General features: G+C 52.1%; 1 protein-coding gene across 1 annotated transcript in view; it reads right to left on the bottom strand.

The window, feature by feature from the left end:
• Positions 1 to 1,366: 1,366 nt before the first annotated feature.
• Positions 1,367 to 17,807, bottom strand: part of frmpd1a (FERM and PDZ domain containing 1a) — a gene marked incomplete at both ends in the record, with an annotated part of 32,012 nt that continues 15,571 nt past the window's right edge. Inside the window, 9 exons of the mRNA XM_079730386.1 lie at positions 1,367 to 3,219; positions 4,063 to 4,156; positions 4,274 to 4,923; positions 5,959 to 6,294; positions 6,415 to 7,485; positions 7,868 to 8,012; positions 13,293 to 13,475; positions 14,255 to 14,474; positions 16,070 to 16,206. Coding sequence (XP_079586512.1) covers positions 1,367 to 3,219; positions 4,063 to 4,156; positions 4,274 to 4,923; positions 5,959 to 6,294; positions 6,415 to 7,485; positions 7,868 to 8,012; positions 13,293 to 13,475; positions 14,255 to 14,474; positions 16,070 to 16,206 — 4,689 coding nt within the window. The remainder of the gene's footprint in view (positions 3,220 to 4,062; positions 4,157 to 4,273; positions 4,924 to 5,958; positions 6,295 to 6,414; positions 7,486 to 7,867; positions 8,013 to 13,292; positions 13,476 to 14,254; positions 14,475 to 16,069; positions 16,207 to 17,807) is intronic.

Here is a 17,807-nt window from a genome sequence, read left to right as displayed (position 1 = left end):
TAATGGGTAAAACTATTAGAGTAGGGTCCAAATACCCTTTTCCACACTTGACTTTAATTTGTCTGGCATTTTGAGTATTGGTCGTATTATTTATTAATGGGTCAGTAATATTACAATGCATGTTAAGTAAAAAGTAAATACAAAATAAAAAGACACCCCGGGTTTTCGAGTGCAGCAGCGTTGGACTTTGCATAAACCGTGAAAAAACATCCCAACAAGTGAAAAGCTAGCAGACATGTTAACGGCCATTCAAGATGATATTCACACAAATTCAGGATCACGTCAACGTAAGAACTGCGATTCAATCCAACCTAACCACTTTCAAAATTAATATAAGGTGTTCGGAACCGCTACCTTTATTCTTGGATTTCGACTCAACAGTTTTAAGAAGTCATCATACCAAGTAACTTGGTACGTTTCTTCGACTCTTACGTCATTTATTTTTACCACGTCATTCCCTGTTGTAACAAAAAATATTAATGTGTAGCTTTTTTGAAGACATGCCATTTTTGACAATCATTCCCCCTGTGTTTGGTATTATACACAATAAGTAACATGGGGATAACTCATTTATGAATGTTTCTATGTGAAAGATGAAGACAACAGTAATCACTGAGATCATTTGAAATCCAAATCGAAACCAGAAAACATAGACATCATCACTGTGAATCATGATTTATCCAAGGCAGTCTTTGTGGGAGTGTGTATGTGTTTGTGTGTGTGTGTCTGTGTGTGTAAAGGCCTCTCTAATTCCATACCTCTTCAGTCTAATACTGTGCTTGTAAACAATACCATTCATTTACCATCCACTACATTCCTCTCTTGCATATGCGGACAATAAAGATCAAGCCTATAATATCGCAGAAACAATACATAAATAAATACAACCGGAATCAGAACACAGAATACATTCAAGTACATCACACCCTCCACATTGACCCGCAGAGAGGTTTGCGTTAACTCTTCACGAGGTGGCCCTTCTCTCGCTGCTTGTGACAATGACCTTTCAGTCCACAGTCCAGTGATCGGCTGATATGGTAGTTGTTACTTTGTGCTACGGAAGGTGCACACAGCATACACAAGGGTATCCACATGCATCTCATTGGTCCTGCTTCGAGTCAACGTGAATCTCACTAAGGGGGCCTACGAGGTCCGCGTGTTGATCACAATCAACTTAATAAACCGGCTCACAGGAGTTCTTACAAGGGAGTAAGTTGAGGTTGTTTCATGTCAGTGTCCCCTCCGGTCCCCGGTCCTACTCATCCCCCTCAACAGAAGCAGTTCCCTGGCTGCCCTGTAAACGAGCGAGGCAACGGGCAGAGCTTGTTTGTTGTCCGAAGATGACAGTTGAGCCTCTCCAGCCGCCTCAAAGCGCCGTCAGTGTGCGGAACAGCTGGGTGAGGCAGAAGACCGAGGCAGTGAGTGCCGTGCATTGTTTCGCCAGAAGCTTGGCACTGAGGTCCTGGCAGCTCCTCTTGCTGCAGGCGCGTTCCGCCGCCAGACAGAAGTCCCGGAAGGACCTCGCCACGTCGGCCAGCCCCGCCACCGCCTCGCCGTTCCTCCGGTCGCACCGGTCGCAGCCCGAGAACCATAGGCAGGCGCCCGCCAGCTCCACCAGGTGCCTGAAGCTGTCGGCCAGGGCGACCAGGGTCTCCTCGGGGTTCTGCCCCAGGGCTGCCGCTTTCTGGCAGCCCGCCATCAGCCGGCGCGCCTCCGTGTGCAGCACGTGCTTGTTCTCCGTGAAGTGCGCCGGGCAGGTCTCCCGGGCGTGCCGCCCCCCGTGACTGCCTTGATTGCCGCCCCCTTCAAGGATGGCGATGAGCTGGTCCACGTCGCTCCGCAGCGGCTGGAAGCCCGCGGGGTTGGCCGGGTAACAGTGCTGGCGGATGGAGCTGATGGTCTCCTTGTGCGATTGGGACGAGACGCTGTCCTGGGAGTCGGACAGAGGCGAGAGGAGCGGGCTGAGCTCCGACGTGGCCGAGGAGAAGACGATGGAGGAGCGCGGGAAGGACGGAGAGAGCGTGGACGCCGAGAAGGACGGAGGGGACTTGGATAGAAAAGAGGAGACGGGCACGGCGGCGGTGATGAGAGGAAGCCCCACCTCGGAGGTAGAGCCCGCCCTGCTGCTGCCCTGCGAGCGGCAGGAGAACTCGTAGACGGTGAGCTCGTCGTCGAAGTTGTCGCCGCTGCTGAAGCAGTTGGCGTAGACCGTCGTGCAACCGCACGCCTCCAGCGGCGTCTGCAGCCCCTCCACGACCGACTCGCAGCCCGAGGAGAGCACTGAGCTGCAGCTGTAATCGGGTTTCATGGCGGGGACGGACACCGACGCCTTTGTCTGGGATTGGGCGGAACACATAGTAAACATCTCACAACCTGAGGAATGGGTTTTGGTTGCGCCGGTCGTCTCTGCCGCAGGGCGGCAGAGGCCTGTCAGTGGCCGGTCGGTACTGGTCCTTACTTTCTCTGTGGAGCTGTAGAAAGAGAGGCCGGGCCCGTTGTGTGTCTGGGTCGTGACCACCATTGGATGCGGTGTGGCAAATGTCTGTTGACTGTTCATTATGAAACCTGGAATGTTTGATGCACTTTTCATTGAGGATTCTGGGGCCTCTTTTACGGGGCCGGGCGTGTGTGCCTCTGTGTCAGAGGGGACGGCCAGGGAGGTGGGAGGCTTGACGATGGGACCCGGTGTATCGCTGCAAGGCTCACATGACACGTGGCGCGTGGTTCTAGGCTCGCTTTGAACAGGGCTGGCAGAGTTTGCGTCGGACACCGCGACGCTCTCCGCCGTTTCCCTCTCGTTGGAGGCCGTGGGAGAGGTCGTCTCAGGAACCGAGGGGGATCCTAGCTCCCCGTCTACCTCTGTCTCCACCTCGGACCCAGTCAGGGTAACATCGGAGTCGTCAGATTCGATGGATCCCCTCCTAGGTGATGTCCCAAAGTCCATTGCTTGTGTGACGTTATCGACATCCGTAATTTGTATAGCGACCTCGCTCTTCTCCTGGCTGTTGTTACAGGGGCTTGGGGATGCACTGTCCAACCCAGTTTGGTGTAAGGTCTCCTGGGAGCGAGATAGGTAAAGGGGCAGCATCTGAATCTTCTCCCTGAGCCTGGAGGCGGACAGGCGGCCCATGATACTGGGAGAGCATGTCTGGAAGAGGAAATGGGTGGGAGATGGGGGCTCTTTGGTAAGATGGTGGACTGTTGTCGTGTTAGCTTGCGCTAAACCGACACAAGGGGCATCAAAGTTGTGCTTAATTGCTGCTTCACTGGCCATACCTAAGCTAACCTTGGAGGCAGACTCTGCGTCTGGCATGGTGGAATCAATCCTGACTGCATCGGTGTCATGATTCGGGCCCGAGGCCTCGTCTCTTGTAGTCTCATGATGAATCGGTTCAACAGCTGTTAATAGAGGGGACAACGCAGCTGTTGCAACCCCGAGCTTAGCCGTGATAGAATTGATGGTGTTTTCGTATTCAGAGGAGGTAATCTGTGTGAGAGGGTTTGAACTGGAGTGGCCTTTGGTTTGGGAGTCTGGCGACGGAAGACTAGAGGCTACTGCAGCTTTCATAGCAGCGTCATGATCAACATTGTGATTGTTTGGAGTATAACACAAACTCAAAGGGATATTAGTGTCATCGTCATCCTCCTCAACATCATCCTCACCATCGTCATTATCATCGTCATCTTCCTCATCGTCAACAACAAACACGTTGTCAGATTCGACTACGTCAACGACATCATCGCTAGTTGTGTCAGAGTTCGAAATACTGCTTGTTCCATCATTTTTAGTCATGGTATTGACCATAATATATTGTTCTCTGTTAAGGAATTTGAGTTTGGGTAATTCTGAAACGCACACTCGCATATCATTCAAGCCCACTTGTTGTGTCGATGAGAGCTGGGGATTCTGGGAGGGAATATCGACAACCGGTAGTGGTGGCGTGACACAATTTGGTGGAAGGGGTTGTGCAAAGGTTGGAGGGGGCGGCAACTGTGTGAGAAAATCATCAGCAAAAACGTTGTCTGATTGACTCGAGTCCTCTTCTTTCAGTGTGTCGGCACCACTGACCGACTCCCTCACTATTCCCCACTCCTTCTCGTACCACTCGTCTCCTACTTCCTCACACTTACACGACTCCTCGATGATCTCGGACAACTGGCGATAATGGATGAACACGGGTCCATTTTGCGGCGGTTTCATGAGTTCTTCTCCTCCTCCATCTTCCTCTCTCTCGACTTTCCTTTCTGCCTCCTCCTCCACCTTGCCCTCCTCCTCCTCCCCTTCCTCCTTCCCGTCCCCGATTCGGTCGGCGCTCTCCTTCCCGTCCGGCTCCAGCCGGCAACGGACCACGGTGATGGAGGGAGGAGACGTCTTCACGAGGTCCGTCACCGATTTGGACTCCATGGCGTCGGGCTCCATCTCCATCTCCTTCCTCCTGGTGGACGTGAGGAGCTCTCTGTCTGAATCCGAGCAGCCCAAGTCCCTGGGGGAGCCGGGTCTGCGGGCGAGGGACTTGGAAGGGATGGGCTTGGATTCGAGGAGGGCCGGTTCTCCTTCACCGTGGGTCATGGACGCGACGGTAGGGCAGATGTTCTGGGTTTGTTCGGGAGCCTCCGGATCCCCGCTAAGACGTGGAGTGTCGCCGTCCTGTGGCGGGAGGCCTCTTTGAATCCTGTTTGAATCAAGGTTTGGGTTTGAGTCTGGGTCTGGTTCTGGGAAGGTGACCCTGGAGGTGAAGGTGGTCTCCATAAAGGACCTGCGCTTCCACGACCGCCTCCTAAGCTGAACCAGGGTTTCTACTCCACCTCCGTCTTCCGCTACCATCCCCATCTCGGCCCGTCTCTGTCCTCCTCCTATCTCGTCTACTATCGCTCTGATGTCACTGAGGCTCAGAGTGCGGACCAAGTTTGGTTTCATCTCTGCTAAAAGGGAAACGAGAGAAGAAAATGAGAAAAAATGAAGTCATTAATCATTCGTTTTCACTCGTTTGGTTTAAATATGTTGATAAAAACATGAAAGTCTACCGTAAAAAACGTTCTACATAACCATACCACCATTTCACCCACCTGCAATGTACAACACTGTATTTCAATTGATCGGGGCTGTTAATTGAATGCTTGGAAAATCTTTGGGGGTCCTATCGCCAAATATTGTCATATAACGGAAAGTGACTGATCCCAACGTTTAGTGGTTTAGTGGTATGGTTGATATGGTGTTAAACACAAAGGAACAAGGCTAACTAACCTGCTGACAGCCACTACATGCTACTCTTTCTACCTGATGGTTAAAATGTTTGCGGTCCATGTTGGCAGGTCATGTAAAAGGCAGCAAGTCATCATACAGCCATGTTAAAGACATGTCAACATTACATATTATATAACATTATATATTTATATATATTATATTTGAACACAGTAGCGTCACTTGATTCCTGTTCTATGATTGTCCTCTCATGCCCCTCCCAGCCACTGCCTATGGTCTACATTATGAATTTGTATAGCAATCTGTGATTTCAATACTCAGGAGCTCAACAAAACACACTACAGGCAAAACGATATCAATGAATAACCATAGCCAAATGGCAACTCTCCACGGTGAGTTCAGTTTAAATGACAGTGGCGCGTGAATACAAATAAAAACCTAATTTTGTTTCCTCCAAAGCATGTTTCCATCATGGGCTATTGCTACTGCTGTTAAAAAACATTTGATCCCATCCAACGTTCCCTTTCCTGTCCCTAGTATCCCGAATATCCATCCATTCCCAAGCAGATGGGGGCACTGACCACAAGGATCAATCAAAACAGTATTCAATAGGGAATGCAAGCTAAGAAGCAAATATATCATAATTCAATCAAAACAATCAATATCATGAAGTTAACAATTCAAATTAGTACGATACTAGATCCTAGAACTGGATTGAAGTGCGTTTTGGGAACGACCGAATCAAAGCGGATTACCTCCGGGAACGCCGCCTGCGCTGGGCTCCTCCGGCGAGGAGAAACGGTCCCAGGCGTCGAAGAACTCCTCCTCCGAGCTGCTGTCGCCGAACCCGGGCGGCGGCTGGAGGATGTGCACCGGCTCCGTCTCCTCCTCCTCCCCCGGCCCCCCCTCCCCGCTGCCGCCCCCCTTCTTGGCGTCCTGCTCCCCGTCCGACCCGGGGCCGGGGCGCGGCGGGCTGAGCGCGCTGTCGGGCGTCACGCTGGAGCACAGCTTGTAGTAGCAGCGCGCGTCGCTCTGGTCGAAGTTGAACACGTAGCCCACGCCCGACGCCGTAGAGACGGGCGCCGGGGACGGTGTCCGGGTCGGGGCCGCGCCCGTCTCCCCTCCTCCCGTCTCCCCTCCTCCCTCCTCTCCCCCTCCCTCCTCCCCTCCTCCCGCCTCTCCCCCTCCCTCCTCCCCTCCTCCCGTGGCGCCGTCCCCCTCGGAGGCGAGCGTCAGCGGCTCGCTCAGCTCCAGGAACCTCCTCCGGCGGCGCTCCAGCTCCTCCTCTTCGTCCTCCTCGTCCTCCTCGCTGGCCTCGGGGGGGCTGGGCAGGTCGTCGGCGTGGCGGGACAGCTCGGCGAAGCTCATCAGGTTGTCCCGGCGACAGGGGTTGATGACGATCAGAGGCTGCGGCTCCGTGCCGCCCGGGCAACCGTCGCCGGGCGGGGAGGAGGAAGGCGAGGGGAGGTTGGGGTCGGCGCCGTCGCCGGACCTCCTGCCCCCCCCGGCCTCCGTCTCCTCGCCCGGGCCGGGGGGGTCGGGGGCGAGGCTGACGGAGTGGGAGTGAGCAGGGGGCGGGGCCAGGAGGTGGGGGTGGGGCAGCGCGTGTATGTAGGGGCGGAGCTTCTGCGACGGCCGCGGGGAGAAGGAGGCGCCCTGGAGGTGGAGAAGGCCGGAGGGTGGCCGGACGAAGGAGGAGGAGGAGCAGGAAATGAGGTCGTCCTCCTCCAACGCGTCCAGGGAGTCGCTGGACGGGCTGGTGAGGAAGCGGGAGTCCGTCCGGCACGAGTCGGACGCCTCCGAGAAGGTCTCGTCCGCCCCCCAGAAGTCGTCCCCGCCCACCGCCACCTCCTTCCCCTCCTGCTCCGGCCCCTGATCCCGGACCCTCGCCGCCCGGTCCCCGCCCTCCTCCGCGTCGGCCTTCGTTATCTCGATCTGTACTGACCCCTCCTCCGTCCCCGCCCCCTTCTGCTCCCCGCCGTCGGCCTTCGGTTCCTCCTCCACTTCCTTGTTCTCCGCCCGGGGGTCACATGACGTGGGGTCACATGACCGGAGCCTCTCGGTGCTGGCGTCCTGTTTCTCCCTCCGGCTCCTCCAGGGTTTCTCTGCCTTGGCTTTGGCCCCCGGGGGCCGCGGCCGCTCCTTCCTCTTGGGCCGCTCGGGGTCCGAGGAGGACCGGATGCGGGGGCGGGGCTTGTTGTCGTGGGAGACCAGGTGGATCAAGGGGTCGGCGTCCATGTCCGAGGAGGTGTCCGAGTCGCTCGCTCGCCGGGACACGTAGCCTAGACGCGCGCACACACAAATGTGTGTACGCACACGTACACACACACACGCACCCACACACACACACGCACGAGCGAAACACACGCAAACACACACACACAAACATACACACACACACACACATGCACGCACACACAGGCATACAAACACACACGCACACATACACATGCACATACACACACACATACACAAAGACACACATTATGAAAAGACCAAACAAAAATAGCACGAACATTATCAATAATATAATGTTGTTTAGTGATTTCTAGTCTGTTAGTATCAGTAGTAGTGTACAAGCCCTCGGTGGGATCTGGAAATCAAACATGAATTTGATGCACCACACCACTGTATCCTTGTGGTGTATTCCTATTCCTTCCCCACCTTCCTCCGCTGACACTCGGTGCTTCTTGGGTTTCTCCGGCCAGGGGAAGACTTGGATGTCGGGGTTGGCAAACGCCTTGCAGTAGCCAGCAATGAGGCAGGACATGTCCTTGGCTGCCACGGACTCCAGTAACAGTGTGATGGGCTTCATGGGAGTGATGGGAGAGGAAGGGAGGAGAGGGCCATTCAAAAGGGAAATGGTAAAGCAAGAAAGGAGAGGAGATAGGAGTCAAGTGGAGAAGATGGTAGGAGTGGAGCAGGGAGCGAAGGAAACAAGTGGAAGAGAAGAAAAGCAAGACGATATTACATTTAGTAAAAAAAAAAACCTTATTCCCAATAGTTTGTTCCAACTGGAAAGAGCCAGTGAACCCACTGTTTTAGCAGAACACTATGAGATTGAGAAAAATGAGTTTTGGGTTGAGAGTTTTAGGGTTAGGGTTTTAAGTGTGATCCAAATGGTTACGACCCACACCAACGTTGTTATACTTTTTCAGTGCCGTCGTTGCGTATGAGCCTTTTAATGAGCGATATTGAATAAGAAATGCGGCACACACCGTAGTGAGAGACGCCGAGATCGTTTATTGGCCTGTGGCATGTGCCACCGCGACCACTGACATGGAACAGTGACTGCCGTTCAGGTGGAACGGTATCTGCCGTTCCCAAAAATGGTATATGACACCAGCACGCCCCGCCTCCTCCGTATAATTTCAAGACAAGTATTGCCGTAAATGTAAAGCTATATATATTTGGTCTTTATTGACACTATATCACAACATAACGCCATAAATAAAGGGATTTATATGTTTCTCTTGTCCGTTCTGTTGTTAGGATATGTGCGATCTGTTTGTTGTTGCTTTTGAAATGACAAATGCTTTTGAAAACAGCCGGACTTGCTCCGGTGACGGTAGTTAGCCTAGCCACATAAACAGGTCTGACTGATCGATAACAGAGATTTAGAGCTATAGTCTATCACTACAGAGGCAGGTCGCTATATCTACCATGGGGTGGCACTGTAGCCTATGGCTAGACAGTCATCCATTTTTCCACTCGTGTTTTATCAAGGTGTCCTAGTAGCGTAGCCTATATAGTCTACTGTATGACTGAAATATTAAGTTTTGCATTTGTTCTTATTGGTGTTGTAAAATGGAAAGTACTAGGGATGTGCATTTCTGGCAAAAATACTATTCAATATTCGCTGAGAAGTAGTCGAATAATATTCAAAAATCGGTCAATCAAGAACCCCCCACGCACGCATTCATAGTGTTCGCATTCATCAGCTGAGAAACGAAACGCAGAAGTTTTACAGGATATCATCAACTCGCACCCCATTTAAGGCAAACAGGAGACGTCTTTGGTGACAAGCTATCAGAAGAAGCGATTGGAACGAGCAGATGATTAAAGGCTAGGCTAACTACTGTCACCGGAGCAAGTCCGGCTGTTTTCAAAAGCATCTGTCATTTCAAACACAACAACGAAGAGATCGCACATATCCTAACAACAGAACGGACAAGAGAAACGTATAAATCCCTTTATTTACGGCGTTATGTTGTGATATAGTGTCAATAAAGGCCAAATATATTGTAATGACCTCGCCGGTGACATAACGATGTCCAGTCATAAGTATTTGAAGGAACTTTTTAATCACAAAAACCAGGTCACTGAAGACCGTAACCAACGGCAAAAATCCACACTAACAACAACCGGTTCCCCGGGCAACCCCCCAACCCGGTCCCTTACACGTGCAAGCCCCCACCCTCCTGTTCTCCAAAGGCCCTCCCCCAGCTGACCTGATGATTCGCCCCCCCACACTGAATGTCAAGAAGAACATTGCAATGCATGCACCGAGAACAACTGGCATAACGGACAACGAAATACAATGCAACAAAAAACACACAAACAATTTAAATGTCCCAGGGTCGCTACAATATTGTGGCGACCGTGGACCGTGGGCACACTCCTAGGTCCTTTGCGGCAGAGACGTTGTGTGGGGTTTGTTTGTCTATGGGTGTTTTAGTGTGTCGTGTGTGCGTTCAATAAAGGCAACTCTCGGAGTCGTGCGGTGTAAGGGGCACGAGAGTTGCGTAACCGCTTAACCTGGGCTCCCGTCTCGTCCTTCCCGTGCTGCTCGCCACATTGGTGTCAGAAGTGGGATTGGCCTGCGGACGCGGTGAGGGGAACGACGGTCGAGCCCATAGAGAACGACGCATTATGTTACGTTATCCTCCTGCGTTATGGGAGCGCAGCGCCCCCCTGTGGCCACGACCGGAAGGGCCGGAGAACCAGCAGCTGCCCACCGCCCCCTGGTGGCAAGGACAGCGGTTAGGCTGCCGAAGTTCTCCGGGGCAACGGCACTGGAGCCATCCCGTGCCCAGTTCCGGCTTGCAGAGTGGCACAACGGCTGGGGCACCGAGGAGGCGGTCGTCCACCTTGCTCTGGCGTTGGAGGGGCGCTGCTCGACCTGGACCAAGCGGACCAGCGAGACCTTCAGGCCCTGATCAGAGCACTGGGGAGGCGCTTCGGCGAGCGGGTCTTCGGCGACCAGAGCCGGCAGTTGCTGGCTTCTCACCGCCGCAGGGAGGAAGAGAGCCTGGGGGTCTACGCCGCTGACGTCCAGCTCTTGACCCGACGCGGCTACCCGGAATTCTCTGCGGCCGCCCCGGGAGGCCCTGGCGCTCCACGTCCTTCCTGCGGGGACGGGCTGAGGTGGAGCTCTGCCGCCGTCGCGGTGGTGCGTCCGTGGACGCGGCTGGGGCAGCCCTCCCCCTCCCGGCACAAAGAACGCGGGTCCAGGCAGCGGAAGGGCCGGGTCCGGACGGCCACCCTTCCCGCCACCGAGACGGCCGAGGCTTCCCGTGCGCTGTGGCTGCACGACAGGGCTGACCGTGAGCCGCAGCAGTGTCGGCCGCTGGGGCGGGTCGAGGGCTGCAGGGTGGACGGGGCAGCGTGCCACCCATCCTCGTCCCAGCCGCCGGCGTGGCCGTCGAAGGGCCAGACGTCGGAGGGCGGCACAGGATGGGGCGCCCGAACGGCGCCCCAGACGCCCCCTACAGCGTAACCTGGTGGGGGCCCCGATGGAGGCGGTCCCCGACCACACCCCCAGGACCATTACAGACTGTTGGAGACGGGCGTCCCAACCAGGGAGGAAGGCCGCGCCGCAACGGGGCCGCCGCCGGCAGGGGCCAAGGCGGCGGCGCCGGCCCCCTGAACACTCGGGACTACGTGTTGTGTGTTGGGGTCGACGGGACGTCTGACCCCTAAGGTGGGGGCTGTGTGGCGACCATGGGCGTGGTCGCCGTGTTCAGGGTGCCGCAGGGGATCCTGGGGGGGGTTAGGACGATCACAAGTTGGACCTCTGGCGCACTCCTAGGTCCTTTGCGGCAGAGACGTTGTGTGGGGTTTGTTTGTCTATGGGTGTGTTAGCGTTGCTGTGTGTGTTGAGTTATTGTTCCCGACACCGTCACTGAGACTTGTATGTTAATTAGTTACGTTAAGTGTGTTTTAGTGTGTCGTGTGTGCGTTCAATGAAGGATACTTTCGGAGTCGTGTGGTGTAAGGGGCACGAGAGTTGCATAACCGCTTAACCTGGGATCCCGTCTCGTCCTTCCCGTGCTGCTCGCCACAATATATAGCTTTACATTTACGGCAATACTTGTCTTGAAATGATACGGAGGAGGCGGGGCGTGCTGGTGTCATATACCAGTGTTGGGAACGGCAGTTACCGTTCCTGAACGGCATATGTCATGGTATGTCAGTGGTCGCGGTGGCACATGCCACAGGCCAATAAACGATCTCGGCGCTACTGGCTAAGATAAATCCTCACCATCCACCCACACCTTACCATTATACCATATGCATCCGGGAAGCTTAATCCTCACTTTGAGAGGACATTAAATAAACCACTGCTCAGATAGAACCACACCCTCCACACACACCCTAGCGCTATTCTTTAAGTGCCTGAAAGCTAAACTTCCTCTCTGACAGTGCAGTCAACCGCTGGAACCGCTGCCTCGGAGTACGCAGTGAGGCATCACGAAAAGAATGCAGCCTGCGTTCTCAGCAGAGTGCAACGTTCACTTAGGGTTTCGGGGAGGACCGCTTTGTTCCCTAAATTGGGGACTTATTTCAGTGACCGTGATAAAACTGCAAAGACTACTATGTTGACGATCAAATGAGACACATGACCATGTTTAAAACAAAAACAAACTCGTTTCGGGTTCAACGGGTCCTTAAAGCAGGTTGGAGGTTAATATTAACCTCTGACCTCTTCGGTCTGTCAACAACGTTAGCTGTGCTAGCAACAAAGCTAACATTGTGTTGCTAACATGTTGTGTTGTTAACGTGTTGTGTTTCTAACGTGTTGCGTTGCTAACATGTTGTGTTGCCAACGTGTTGTGAAGCTACCGTGTTGTTTTGCTAACGGGTTGTGTTGCTAACGTGCTAACGTGTTCTGTTGCCAGCGCGTTATGTTGCTAATGCATGCAATTAATTACATTTCATTTGTATAGCCCTTAATCCCCGGTACATCGGCCACATATTTATGAAACTTATAATTTAAGAGAAAAACTCTGTTATGTAGGGGCCTTCCTACCTTGATTTACTGCAGTTATAGCTGTTTTAGTGGGGGTCTAAAGGGGGTTCTTCCTACCTTGGTGTGCAGCAGGTAAAGCTGTGTTAGAGGGTGTGACGGCTCTCTGGCCTTCGTTTGTCCTAATGTCTGTGATGTTCTTGCTTCAATCAGGGGAGTGGGCGTGGCTGATTAGGCTGAACGGGCGCCCTGCAGCCGCTAAAAGATCCTCCGCTCTGCCCACCGGGGGGGGGGCAGCAGGGCCACACCCACCTGACGGCTAGTTTGTCCTGTGCCTTTGTTGGAAGGCGGACGGCTACCGTAGCTCATTTTGTTTGGTTGTGTTCGTATTCTGTCTGTTTTGATTTGGCGCAGACGTTTTGGGCATTTGTGGTTTTTGTTAATCATTTGCACGCTGGGAATACGAAATAAACCATTTTTTGTTCATGGTGAACCCTACTCTGGCCCGCTCATTTAAGTTGCATCCTTTCTGGCTGTGACAGTGGGTCTCCAAAGGGGCTATTCTTTGGCTGGGCTCTTACCTTGATGTGCTCCAGGTATAGCTGTGTTAACGGGTCTCTAAAGGGGGCTCTCCATACCTTGACGTCCTGCAGGTAGATCTGTGTTAGTGGGGATCTAAATGTGTCTTCCCTGTGGTTGGTCTCCTACCTTGATGTCCTGCAGGTAGATCTGTGTTAGTGGGGCACTTCCTACCTTGATGTCCTGCAGGTAGATCTGTGTTAGTGGGGCACTTCCTACCTTGATGTCCTGCAGGTATAGCTGTGTTAATGGGTCTCTAAAGGGGGCTCTCCCTACCTTGATGTCCTGCAGGTAGATCTGTGTTAGTGGGGCACTTCCTACCTTGATGTCCTGCAGGTAGATCTTGACCAGGCTGATGCGCTCGGACTCTGGCAGCAGCTCGATGCGGCTGATGCTGCTGAACTCGGTGAGCGTGGTCATGATGCTGAGCTTGTGGTTGACCACCTGGCTCACCCCGTAGCGCGCCCCCACCAGCAGGCTCACCGTGGACTCCCGGTCCTGGAGCTGATTCAGGATTCAGGGGGATGGGAACAGGGCGGTGGATGAGTTGGATTCATGATGCTGATTCAGAATGCTTTACGGTCTGGAACGTCACTCGAACGACTAAAGAACGCCGGCTAAAGAAAAACACAAAGTAATACTAGAACAGAAATAAATAAATAAATAATAATAATCAAGGGCACCGGCAGGAGAATTAACCTAAAATGGATGTATTTTTTTTATTTGTGTATATATAAGTGAGCTACAGTGTATATAACATTGGGCCAAGAAGGGCTTTCGGCTACTATGAGTGTTCCACGTCAGATGCGGCCCACGCTGGTAAATCCAGGAAATTTACCTAACCGCTGCGTAAACACGCTGAATCACACCTGCTCGTAACTGATGTGTTTATAAGAACTTCAATTAGCATATATCGGCGCCCAAAAAATGCCATACAAGGAGGCGGCCCGACCCATTTCTGCAGCAGGCTCATTCATAAAAAATGCCAGGCAAGGATAAATACTACTCGAGTGCGGAGACCGAAATCAATAATAAAAATAATTAACATTTTGCAGTGTCAGTGATTTTGTAGATGTTTTCCTATTGTACAAATATGCTTGTTGTATTGTGTCAATCTGAGTCGCTCTCCGCGTTTGTCTGTGTCCAAGTTGTTCTGTGTCTGTCTCTCTCTCTGTGTCGGTCTCGCTGTCTGTGTCTGTCTCTCTGTCTCTGCTGTCTCTCTGTCTATGTCTGTCTGTTTCTCTGTCTTTCTCTGTGCCGGTCACACACACACACACACGTACCAACATGGTGGCACTGAAGGACTTCCCCATGAAGCTCTTGAGCTCGCTGAGCTCCTCCAGGTAGTTGATGCGGGCCTGGTTGAAGGACGGCCCCTTCTGCTTAGGGTCCTGCTGTGATTGGCTCTTCTTCATGTGGTAGCCAACCGCCTTCCTCAGGTCCTTCTCCCTCATGTTCCTCAGCAGGGTGGACGACACAAAGTTCTCAATGCCCCAGGTCTTCCTGAGCAGAGCACAGACGCAGCTCTGATGACTGGATGTGTTTGGTGTGTGTGTGTGTGTGTTTGTGTACCTAGTGGTCCCTAGTGGACCAACGTTGCAATGGCACTTTCTTGCTTCCATTCATCTTCCTGCATTGATCTTGTATCTAACAAGATCTTATCTTGTATCTCTAAGTAAATGCTCACAGTTAAACGACATCAAGCTTTTCTAAATGCTCAAAAAAACTATACAAACGAGAGGCCGCACACCACGCCCAAGCCTGCTTCTCTATCAGGCTGAAGTCTTCATGCCACTTATTTTTCATTGGCTTGATGTTTACACAGTATATCACTGTCCTGTTGTTAGACTGTCTATTAATAAAACAGTTTTTATATTATTAATATTGTTCCTACAGCATTTGTGTTCATTAGATTAGATGAGGAAGGAATATAATGGTCTGTGCCCTGGTTGCCGCGCCTTGAAAACATTTAAAATATGCTTACTGTGCCCCAGTAATGAAATGGTTGAGGAACCATAGTCTAGACGACCTGCTTATTGGGGCTCGATCCAGATTAAATGGAGTGAACACCTCCTCTGTGGGGGGTTTTGGCAACGCTTGTGTACATCCCTTCGTCTGACTGAGTCTCTTTGGCTCGTGATCTCACACAACCGTTACAATCTGCAATGTTATTAAAATTTATTTAAAGTGCTTGTTCGAAACAAGTCCTCAGTGTGTGTGTGTGTGTGTGTTTGAGAGTGAGTGAGTGAGTGAGTGAGTGAATGAGTGAGTGAGTGAGTAAGTGAGTGAGTGTGCATGGGTGTGTGTGTGTGTGAGTGTCAGTGTGAGTGTGTGTGTGTGCGCATGCGTGAGTGTGTGTGTGTGTGTGTGTGTGTGTGTCTGTGTCAGTGAGTGTGTGTGTGTGCGTGCGTGAATGTGTGTAAGATTGGGTGCATACCTGTGTGCGTGTGCGTGCGCGTGTATGTGTGTGTGTGCATTTGTGAGTGTGTGTGTGTATGATTGCGTGCATGCCTGTGTGTGCGTGTGCATGCCTGTGTGTGTATGTGCGCGTGCGTGTGAGTTTGAACATGTGTTTGCGTGCGTATGTTTGTGCGTGTGTGCGTGTGCGTATTTGAGTGAGTGAGTGAGTGAGTGTGTGTGTGTCTATGTGTGCCACTGTGTGCGTGCGTGTCTGTGTCTGTGGGTGTGTGTGTCTGTGTGTCTATGTGTGTGTGTGTGTGTGTGTGTGTGTATGATTGTGTGCATCCCTGTGTGTGTGTGTGGGTGTATGAGTGTGAGTGTGTCTGTTTATGTGTGTGAGTGTGTGTGTGTGTGTGTGTGTGTGTGTGTGTGAGTGTGTGTATGTGTGTGTGGGTGAGTGTGTGTATGATTGCGTGCATCCCTGTGTGTGTGTGTGTGTGTGAGTGTGTGTATGTGTGTGTGTGAGTGTGTGTGTGTGTGTGAGTGTGTGTGTCTGTGTGTCTGTGTGTGTGTGTGTGTGTGTGTATGATTGCGTGGATCCCTGTGTGTGTGTATGTATATGTGTGTGTGTGTGTGTGAGTGTGTGTGTGTGTGTGTGTGTGTGTGTGTGTGTGTGTGTGTGTGTGTGTGTGTCTCACGTGATGGTCTTCAGGTTGGTCTTGGGAGACTGGCCGCAGCTGGCCAGCCTCTCCTGGATGTGCAGCGCGGCCAGACGCAGCGCCGTGTTGCAGCGCATCTCCACCGCAAAGCGCTCCTGGAGCACGTCGTTCACCCCCTACACACACACACACACACACACACACACACACACAGGCATACACACACACACACACACACACACACACACTCACACACACACATACACACAAACACACGCACACACACGCACAGGCATACACACACACACACACACACACACACACAGGCATACACACACACACACACAGGCATACACACACATGCACACACACACACACACATAGACACACACACACAAACACACGCACACACACGCACAGGCATACACACACACACACACACAGGCATACATACACACACGCACAAACACACACACACAGACACACAGACATACACACCCACACACGCACACACACACACACATACACACACCGAGATACACATAAACACACATACACACACATACACACAGACACACACAGGCATACAAACAAACACACAGGCACACACACACACACACACACTCACGCACACACACACGAACGCACACACACACAGGCACGCACACACACATGAACGCACACACACACACAGGCACGCACACACACATACATAGATACACACACACACACACACACATACACATACACACACCAATACACAGACACACACATGCATGCAAACAATCATACACACAGATAGACACACAGCCAGAATAAAAAAAAAACAAATGTCACTACAGGGGAATTGATGTGCCTAAGGTGCAATCTGCAAATGTAGTCCAGCGCACAAGGACCAGGGGTGATGTCTTGCATGCATGCTGCCTATATGAAAACTATACATCCCTATATGGAATCCATGATATACAATACGCTACATGAACTTCCCTTGCTGAGCCTGACCCATATCGCTGTGGCCACACTGCTGCTGCTGAAACCGCAGCAATTACTCAATTCAGAGACGGAATCGTCAAGACCTAGGTCAACCACTTCAAATATAAAATGTATACAAATGTCTGATCTAAGAGTAAACAAAACTCCTTTCCAAATAGTTTGACCCCGGGTGTCCAACACCACAACCCGGGTCCGGTTTCATTTTCTGGGCGTCAAGCTGTTGACCTACTTCAGTTTGGTCGGCTGTTTGACTCAGACTCAACCTGCAAAGTGCTTCCTTCTCAACAGATCAGCCAGCAGGAGGCTGAAGTCCCGCCGGGCCCCCGGCTGAGCGTGGAGCCGTCCCAGAACGATGAGCGGACCGCTGAATGACCCCCATTTCCCTTAGCTCCCGTGGTAGATTCAATATTTTAGTTATTTTATTAATCTTGTGTTTAGCGTTAGACTGTGTTGCTTTGACATTGTGGATTAGGAAAATTAAGAATCCCTCCTTTCCCTGTGTCGTCAGTCTAAATGAATCCACTGCCCGTCATAGGAGCTCGGAGCAGATCAGCACTGGGGCTCGTGCTCTGATTAAAGGGGTCTCGCGACGCCTCTGTTATTATCAGTGTTTGGGGGATTTTGTTGTTGTGTAGCTTGATAACACACTAGCTGTGGCTCCTTTGGGAGGAACTGGTATTTGGTATTCGGAGTCTCTGATGTTGTATTCAGAGCTAGTCGTTTTGTATTTAGAGTCAATGATTTTGTATTCAAAGTAAATCATTTTGTATTAAGAGCCTCTGAT

Source organism: Pollachius pollachius, assembly GCF_949987615.1.
Source record: "Pollachius pollachius genome assembly, chromosome: 2".
NCBI lineage: Eukaryota > Metazoa > Chordata > Actinopteri > Gadiformes > Gadidae > Pollachius > Pollachius pollachius.
This window is presented reverse-complemented; position numbering and strand designations above follow the sequence as displayed.